General features: G+C 40.2%; 1 protein-coding gene across 1 annotated transcript in view; it reads right to left on the bottom strand.

Annotated features, from left to right (window-relative positions):
• Positions 1–9422, bottom strand: part of LOC129850261 (uncharacterized) — a gene marked incomplete at both ends in the record, with an annotated part of 14788 nt that extends 5366 nt beyond the window's left edge. The window contains 14 exons of the mRNA XM_055916748.1: positions 121–246; positions 687–862; positions 1889–1974; positions 2376–2590; positions 4175–4330; positions 4489–4607; positions 5685–5788; positions 7004–7215; positions 7611–7757; positions 8521–8605; positions 8800–8827; positions 8979–9000; positions 9099–9121; positions 9325–9422. Coding sequence (XP_055772723.1) covers positions 121–246; positions 687–862; positions 1889–1974; positions 2376–2590; positions 4175–4330; positions 4489–4607; positions 5685–5788; positions 7004–7215; positions 7611–7757; positions 8521–8605; positions 8800–8827; positions 8979–9000; positions 9099–9121; positions 9325–9422 — 1597 coding nt within the window. The remainder of the gene's footprint in view (positions 1–120; positions 247–686; positions 863–1888; positions 1975–2375; positions 2591–4174; positions 4331–4488; positions 4608–5684; positions 5789–7003; positions 7216–7610; positions 7758–8520; positions 8606–8799; positions 8828–8978; positions 9001–9098; positions 9122–9324) is intronic.
• Between the last annotated feature and the right edge of the window lie 519 nt (positions 9423–9941).

Genomic DNA, 9941 nt, shown 5'->3' with positions numbered 1-9941 from the left:
GTTCTAGTGGCAGAGTCCTCTTGGACTCTACCTTTCTGGTGAATGGATGGCATAGGAGACAATTGGTGTGTAGTGGGTGTTTCGCAGTAATTGTGTGTGTGTACGTGTGTGTGTACGTACAGTACTCAGGAACAGTGGGGTCTTCGCGTAGTTGCTGTAGAGCTGGCAGAGCTTTGTGTCGTCATCGACAACGTTGGGGCGGCGCAGGAAATGACCCAGGTCAGAGACAGGCAGAGAGTTCACCAGCTAGAGAGAGAGAGAGAGATGAGGAAACACACACACCTTCATCATCATCATCATCATCATCTATGTCCTCTTAAAGCCTTGTCTCAAACACACACACACCTTCATCATCATCATCATCATCATCTATGTCCTCTTAAAGCCTTGTCTCAAACACCCACACCAGAGGAGGCTGCTGAGGGGAGGACGGCTCTCGATAACGTCTGGAACGAAGCAAATAGAATGGAATCAAACACATGGAAACCATGGAAACCATGTGTTTAATGTATTTGAGACCATTCTACTTATTCCGATCCAGCCATTATCATGAGCCCCTACCTCCCCAATTAAGGTGCCACCAACCTCCTGTGATACACACACACACACACACACACACACACACACACACACACACACACACACACACACACACACACACACACACACACACACACACACCTCACCTGTTCCATCTGGCTATTGGGTATGAGGGAGAGGAAGGTGGTCAGGTTGGGGAAGCCGAAACCCAGGAAGGAACTCTCCAGGTAACCGTAGAAACTGTGGTTGTAGTTTGCGCCATAGCAACGGAGTGGGGAGGAGCCTGGGAGGGGGACGGGGACAGGACTGTCAATGAAATATCCTTAACAGGAAATTCTGTTATGACAAACTGACAACAAATACGATCATTAGTTGTTTGAGTAATGAGGTTTTGTATCACGATATGAAAATATGAATAACCGAGTGTTGAGCTTTGGTGTCACAGCAAGACAAGTTTCATAGTATGCTCCAGTATTTATAGTTTCATAGTATGCTGTAGTATTTACAGTTTCATATTATGCTGTAGTATTTACAGTTTCATAGTATGCTGTAGTATTTATAGTTTCATATTATGCTGTAGTATTTACAGTTTCATAGTATGCTGTATTATTTACAGTTTCATAGTATGCTGTAGTATTTACAGTTTCATAGTATGCTCCAGTATTTACAGTTTCATAGTATGCTCCAGTATTTACAGTTTCATAGTATGCTGTAGTATTTACAGTTTCATAGTATGCTCCAATATTTATAGTTTCATAGTATGCTCCAGTATTTACAGTTTCATAGTATGCTGTAGTATTTACAGTTTCATAGTATGCTCCAGTATTTACAGTTTCATAGTATGCTCCAATATTTATAGTTTCATAGTATGCTGTAGTATTTACAGTTTCATAGTATGCTCCAGTATTTACAGTTTCATAGTATGCTCCAATATTTATAGTTTCATAGTATGCTGTAGTATTTACAGTTTCATAGTATGCTCCAGTATTTACAGTTTCATAGTATGCTCCAATATTTATAGTTTCATAGTATGCTCCAGTATTTACAGTTTCATAGTATGCTCCAGTATTTACAGCTTCATAGTATGCTGTAGTATTTACAGTTTCATAGTATGCTCCAGTATTTACAGTTTCATAGTATGCTCCAGTATTTACAGTTTCATAGTATGCTCCAATATTTATAGTTTCATAGTATGCTGTAGTATTTACAGGTTCATAGTATGCTGTAGTATTTATAGGTTCATAGTATGCTGTAGTATTTCTAGTTTCATAGTATGCTGTAGTATTTACAGGTTCATAGTATGCTGCAGTATTTATATTTCCAGTGGATGTGTTGTGGATATCAGTACCTTGGAGGGAGAGGGTGATTTGATCGTAGATGTTTCTCTGTGTGTTGTCCTGAAGTGTAGGGAGGGTGGCGTTCAGCACCTCCACCCTTGGAGAGACAAACATGTCAGACATGAAACATACCCGTCATCACAATACAAGATGGCTCCCTCTCCTCTTCTGCTGAGATGACCCCCACCTGACACTATCGTCTGACATAGCTCTTGTACATTTAACTCCTAATTCAGACAGTTGGAAACAGAGGGGGAGAGAGGCAGGGTGGGAGAACAGTAGGAAGGACAGACACAGTGGGGAGGACATGTGACTGTCTGGGAGCGTTACAGAAAGACCCCAGGTTCTGTATGTAGTGCACTACTTTACCCTAATATACATCCCTAATGGCTCCCTATTCCCTACATAGTGTACTACTTGTGACCATAGCTTATAAGGAATAGGTTGCCATTTGCGCCGCAAGCCTAAATCCCCAGTGAAGATCGGGCCGTCTCTTACAGCTGCTGTCCGATGTTGCAGTTCCTCTGTGCGACCACACTGAAGAGGGGGGCGACGTGGAGCGAGGACAGGTTGATCAGCAGAGGGCGGAGCCTGCTCTGAAGCCAGGTGAGTACTTCCTGGTCGCTAACAGAGCGGTCTGATAGGTTCCCGCGTTCAAACACCTGCTGGAGCATGGCTGAACGCACTGCCACTGGGAACTTGGACTCTTGACCCTACGGATAGATAGAAAGGGATGGATGGGGGGAGAGGGGTGGAGAGAGGGAGGGGAGAGGGGTGGAGAGAGGGAGGGGAGAGGGGGGGAGAGAGGGAGGAGGGAGAAATGGAGGGGAGAGGGAGTGAGAGATGAAAGGAGGGAGGAAGGGACAGGAAAGGTAAGAGAGGAAGAGGACGGGTAACAGAGAGAGAGAGAACAGATAATGGAAGACAGTTGAATAATAGTCCATCTTCAGACCCAAACAAACTAGTTGAACTATTGACAGACAGGATCCCCTCACATGACAAACTATTGACAGACAGGATCCCCTCACATGACAAACTATTGACAGACAGGATCCCCTCACATGACAAACTATTGACAGACAGGATCCCCTCACATGACAAACTATTGACAGACAGGATCCCCTCACATGACAAACTATTGACAGACAGGATCCCCTCACATGATAAACTATTGACAGACAGGATCCACTCACATGACAAACTATTGACAGACAGGATCCCCTCACATGACAAACTATTGACAGACAGGATCCCCTCACATGACAAACTATTGACAGACAGGATCCCCTCACATGACAAACTATTGACAGACAGGATCCCCTCACATGACAAACTATTGACAGACAGGATCCCCTCACATGACAAACTATTGACAGACAGGATCCCCTCACATGACAAACTATTGACAGACAGGATCCCCTCACATGACAAACTATTGACAGACAGGATCCCCTCACATGACAAACTATTGACAGACAGGATCCCCTCACATGACAAACTATTGACAGACAGGATCCCCTCACATGACAAACTATTGACAGACAGGATCCCCTCACATGACAAACTATTGACAGACAGGATCCCCTCACATGACAAAATATTGACAGACAGGATCCCCTCACATGACAAACTATTGACAGACAGGATCCCCTCACATGACAAACTATTGACAGACAGGATCCCCTCACATGACAAACTATTGACAGACCGGATCCCCTCACATGATAAACTATTGACAGACAGGATCCCCTCACATGATAAACTATTGACAGACAGGATCCCCTCACATGACAAACTATTGACAGACAGGATCCACTCACATGACAAACTATTGACAGACAGGATCCCCTCACATGACAAACTATTGACAGACAGGATCCCCTCACATGACAAACTATTGACAGACAGGATGCCTCTCAAATGGCACCCCTATTCCATATTTGTAAACAAATATAATATATATAGGGAATAGGGTGTCGTATGGGACTATATAGGGAATAGGGTGTCGTATGGGACTATATAGGGAATAGGGTGTTATATGGGACTATATAGAGAATAGGGTGTCATATAGGACGCAACCATATAATATCTTCTCTCATGGTGATGGAGACTACACAGGCAGACAGGCAGACAGACAGACAGACAGACAAGCAGACAGACAGACAGACAGACAGACAGACAGACAGACAGACAGACGGGCTTGTCTCACGGTGATGGAGACTACACAGACAGACAGACAGACAGACAGACAGACAGACAGACAGACAGACAGACAGACAGACAGACAGTTGTCTCACGGTGATGGCTATAGAGAAGTCATTGAAGAAGTCAGTGAAGAGGACGTTGGGTACGTAGTTCATCAGCATGGTGACGTCTGCAGCAGAGCTGAGCTGGCCTGGACTAGAGGACACCTCTGCCAACTGTCTCACTGTGAGCTGGGGCAGGGCCTCCATCTGCAGCACAGACACAACGCACATTATAACTACAGACACATCATTATTACAGACACTATCACTGTCAGCCGGTGTAACGGTTCCGTCTGCAGCACAGACACAACAACAGGCATTATTACAGACTAATACAACAGGACAACAGGACAACAGACAGTTACCACAGAGAAGTTGGCCAGTAGTCTCTGCATGTCCTTGAAGGAGGCGAAGGTAGAGAATCCTCTGAAGTTCTTCAGCAGCCAGTCTCCACTGTTCAAGGTGTCAGAGCTACAGCTGGGGTCTGGGAACACACAGACAACACATTTAGACAACACAATTAGACAACAAATTAGACAACACAATTAGACAACCCATTTAGACAACCCATTTAGACAACACATTTAGACAACACATTTAGACAACCCATTTAGACAACACAATTAGAGAACCCATTTAGACAACACATTTAGACAACACAATTAGAGAACAAATTAGACAACCCATTTAGACAACACAATTAGACAACACAATTAGAGAACAAATTAGACAACACAATTAGACAACACATTTAGAGAGAACACAATTAGACAACACAATTAGACAACCCATTTAGACAACACATTTAGACAACCCATTTAGACAACACAATTAGAGAACAAATTAGACAACACAATTAGACAACACAATTAGACAACACAATTAGACAACCCATTTAGACAACACATTTAGACAACCCATTTAGACAACACAATTAGAGAACAAATTAGACAACACAATTAGACAACACATTTAGAGAGAACACAATTAGACAACACAATTAGACAACACATTTTGACAACACATTTAGAGAACAAATTTAGACAACACAATTAGACAACACAGTCAGAGAACACATTTAGAGAACACAATTAGACAACACAGTCAGAGAACACAGTCAGAGAAAAGTCCCTGCTGTTGTTTCAGTGCCAGTCTATTGAAGATCCCATAGTAACTCTCCAGATAACACTTTCAGAAGTGTGTTTGTGTTATTTACACAGCAGTTTGACTGACAATGGCTGTATCTAAAGTGGCCCCCTATTCCCTACAAGGCATTACTTTGGAACAGGGCCTATAGAAAAAGTAATGCGCCCTCTGGCCTTCAGGCTCAGCACTCTATTGGTCAGTACCAGTGTCATTTGATTTGATTGGATACCTGCTGAGGCTCAGTTCCTATTGGTCAGTACCTGATGAGGCTTAGTTCTTATTGGTCAGTACCCACTGAGGCTCAGTTCCTATTGGTCAGTACCTGATGAGGCTTAGTTCTTATTGGTCAGTACCCGCTGAGGCATAGTTCCTATTGGTCAGTACCTGATGAGACTCAGTTCCTATTGGTTAGTACCTGCCGTGTTGTTCCTGGAGAGAAAGACCTCTATGAAGGTAGTGTAGACTGATATCTGTCTGGACTGGTCCATGGCTGAGTGGTGGCTGCTCAGGATCTGAACGCTGAGGTGAAAGACAACGGGGTTAGAGGTTATCGCTGCAAAGCCACATCGGACAAAACTCAATCACCTCCACAATGAAGAGTTGTTGCAGTGTAAGATTTGATGCAGCAGACCAGGATTTGGAAATGTTTTAAAGTGCAGACCATCTGGCTTAAATTTGAGGATATTTGTATCTATATCGGGTGAACCGTTTAGAAATTATTAATTTTTTTATGTACATAGTCCCTCCATTTTAAGTATTGGGACAAATTCACTTATATGTGTATTAAAGCAGTAAAAAGTGAAGTATTTGGTCCCATAATCCTAGTACGCAATGATCACATAAAGCTTATGACTCTACAAACTTGTTGGATGCATTTGCATTTGTTTGTTTTGGTTGTGTTTCAGATTATTTTGTGCCCAATAGAAATGAATGGTAAATAATGTAGTGCTATTTTGGAGTCTCTTTTATTGTAAATAAGAATATAATATGTTTCTAAACTATGTCTACATTCATGTGGATGTTACCATGATTATGGATAGTCCTAAAAAAATGTGAATAGCGATGAGAGAGAAAGTTACAGACACACAAATATCATACCCCCCCAAAATGCTAACCTCCCCTGTTATTGTAATGGTGAGAGGTTAGCATGTCTTGGGGGTATGATATATAATGCTAACCTCCCTTGTTATTATAATGGTGAGAGGTTAGCATGTCTTGGGGGTATGATATATAATGCTAACCTCCCTTGTTATTATAATGGTGAGAGGTTAGCATGTCTTGGGGGTATGATATATAATGCTAACCTCCCTTGTTATTATAATGGTGAGAGGTTAGCATGTCTTGGAGTCAGATTAACTCTTGGATAACATTTGTATGTCTCTGCGTACAGTTTGAAGCAAGTTGCTAACTATCGCTAGCGCAATTGCTAACCAGTGTTAGCATAATGACTGGAACTTTCCATTAACTTCCATTCATTGCGCTAACGCTAGTTAGGCTCGCGAAACTACCTCTAACTTCCTTCATACTGTATGCAGAGACATAAAAAGGGTATCCACGAGTTAATCTGACTCTGGGGGAGTAGATACAGGGCCTTTCATCACATGGTAGGTGATGTTATATTATATATAGTAATGGTAATACATGGTCTGGTAGGTGATGTTATATTATATATAGTAATGGTAATACATGGTCTGGTAGGTATATTATATTATATATAGTAATGTTAATACGTACATGGTCTGGTAGGTGTTGCAGCTGAAGTTCTTGGTGCTGAGGCAGGACAGGAAGTCAGTGGAGACGGCAGGTAGGAAGGGACGGAGTCTGGTGTTGAACCAGAGGTTGATGATTTTCTGATCTCTGAGACTAGCCAGGCTGAAGCTGTCCAGCCTTACCTCTCGTATAGCATCCAGGGCCTGGGACACTGCTGGAGAGCTGGGCTCTAGTGTCTGGAGAACATGGTTAAAAAAAACGATTTCATATTCAGGAAATTACTGAATGTCGGCGTTGACAATAATATTTGGGACCACGGCAGATCTACTGGAGGTATGTGGTCCCGTGTGGCTCAGTTGGTAGAGCATGGCGCTTGCAACGCCAGGGTTGTGGGTTCGTTCCCCACGGGGGGACCAGGATGAATATGTATGAACTTTCCAATATGTAAGTCGCTCTGAATAAGAGCGTCTGCTAAGTGACTTAAATGAAAATAATGTCTCCTTTTCCTCTTAGAAAATAAAACCAAATAAAAGCCAGATCAAAAGAGGGGACCTACATACAGTAATAATGAGTCAGTACGTTTATATGTACAGTTTAAATGTGATATGAATAGATAAGAGTTTTATCTCACGGTGTTGGAGAAGAGATCCAGGGCTGAGTCCAGGACCACTGAGACCTTAGAGAAGAACAGTTTCCAGATCTGTGCTGAGTGGCTGGTGTTACCAGACAGCTTACACTTCAACAGGCTCACCAAGTTATCCGATGTCAACGCAGACAGCTGGAGGGTAAAGAAGAGACAGAAAGAGAAAAAACATGTACAAATCATATCATCTAATAATATATATAATAATAATATATAATAATAATAATATAATAATATATATAATAATAATATATAATAATAATATATAATAATATATAATAATAATATATAATAATATATATAATAATATATATAATAATATATAATAATAATATATAATAATAATATATAATAATAATATAATAATAATATATAATAATATATATAATAATATATATAATAATATATAATAATAATATATAATAATATATATAATAATATATATAATAATATATAATAATAATATATAATAATAATATATAATAATAATATAATAATAATATATATAATAATATATAATAATAATATATAATAATAATATAATAATAATATATATAATAATAATATATAATAATAATAATATATATAATAATAATATATAATAATAATAATACATGAGATTTATATAGCTCTTTTCAAGGACCCAGAGACGCTTTACAGTAGAGAGCAAAGAAACAAGAAAACAAACAAAAAGTCAGACCAATCAAAAAACAAAAAGTCAGACCAATCAAAAAACAAGAAGTCAGACCAATCAAAAAACAAGAAGTCAGACCAATCAAAAAACAAGAAGTCAGACCAATCAAAAAACAAGAACATCTGGGTGACTTCTGTGGTTGTTCAACTAGAAAAACAACTCATATTGAACAGAAACGTGACAGTTGTGAAGACTTCTTCGTACCGAGCCACAAGCGTAAACATCGACGCTGAAATCACAGAGGACTCCGCTGATCTGCCCGTCGTCAAGGTGACCCTGTAGAGCAGCGCTGAAGGAATCAACAACAGATATTCAGATGGTTGTTGGAAATAGGATGGAAAGAGGAGACGTGAAAGCAGCACTAGAAAAGGTTTGAGACCATGTCACCAATTAACGCAAATGAACAGATGTTGTTTTTTTTAAACGTAAAAAAAACACACAAAAAAAACAGAAGCTAACAGAAATTATCTTTGAATAACTCACCTGTTGACACCAGCACAAACTTTTGTCTCTGTAAACAATACGTAACGAACAATTAGTTATTTCTGAATAATAATCAATGGAATGCAAGGAATTATTGATCACTATGAAATCAATTGAATAATATAATAATCAATGTTTGGTGAATTAATATGCACAAAAAATATATATATATCTCGTACCATTAACTGGGGTGACATTGCACTGAGGGAAAGATGAGATATAATGAGTTCCAATCTGCTATGCAGTGTCCAGATAAATCACACAGTCACATCAGCCTGTTAGACAGCACAGATACTCACCTCTCCACTGTATACAATGCAACCTGTGAGGGGAAAATACAACGTGTAAGATTTCAGGCAGTAATAGTGATTATTTGTAACATGTTTAACATGAAAACTAAAAAACGGGCCAAAATACTTTGTAACCATTACGGTCCCTAACGGTCCTGTTCAAAAGTATTACACTACACAGGAAATAGACTCAGCCAATCGAATCCAGTGTTGTTTATTAAAACCCGTCTCTCACCTGATGGGACGGTCTGTAGTAAAGCCGTCTTGCTGGAGGTGAGGGCTGACTCTATCTCCATGGTAACAGTGGGTACGGCCTGGTCCAGTCTGGCGAAACTAAATAAACACAACAACAACAGGAGCGTTTTTAAGTTCTATTTTACATGGGTATATCCCAAATGGCACCCTATTCCCTACATAGTGCACTACTTTGGACCAGAGCCCCTATTGACCCTGGTTAAAAGTAGTGCACTATGCAGGGGATAGGGTGCCATTTGTGACACAAAATGGGTCATTCATGGGATGTCTCGTGAGATGTCCTCACGTGGACGAGATGCAGTTGTCATTAGAAACATCTATGGTACGGAGTCCAATCAAAAGACGCATCATTTGACCAATGGGTAAAATAATTGTGGAGATACGCCTTTAATAATAACAATGGTCAAAACCCCATGTGCAGTTGAAGTCGCACGTTTACATACACTTAGGTTGGAGTCATTAAAACTTGTTTTTCAACCACTCCACAAATGTCTTGTTAACAAACTATAGTTTTGGCAAGTCGGTCAGGACATCGACTTTGTGCACGACACAAGTAATTTTTCCAACAATTGTTTACAGACGGATTATTTAACTTAT

The sequence above is a fragment of the Salvelinus fontinalis genome, unplaced genomic scaffold (assembly GCF_029448725.1).
Source record: "Salvelinus fontinalis isolate EN_2023a unplaced genomic scaffold, ASM2944872v1 scaffold_1905, whole genome shotgun sequence".
Lineage (NCBI taxonomy): Eukaryota > Metazoa > Chordata > Actinopteri > Salmoniformes > Salmonidae > Salvelinus > Salvelinus fontinalis.
The sequence above is the reverse complement of the archived record's forward strand: the minus strand, read 5'-3'. Positions and strand labels throughout refer to the sequence as shown.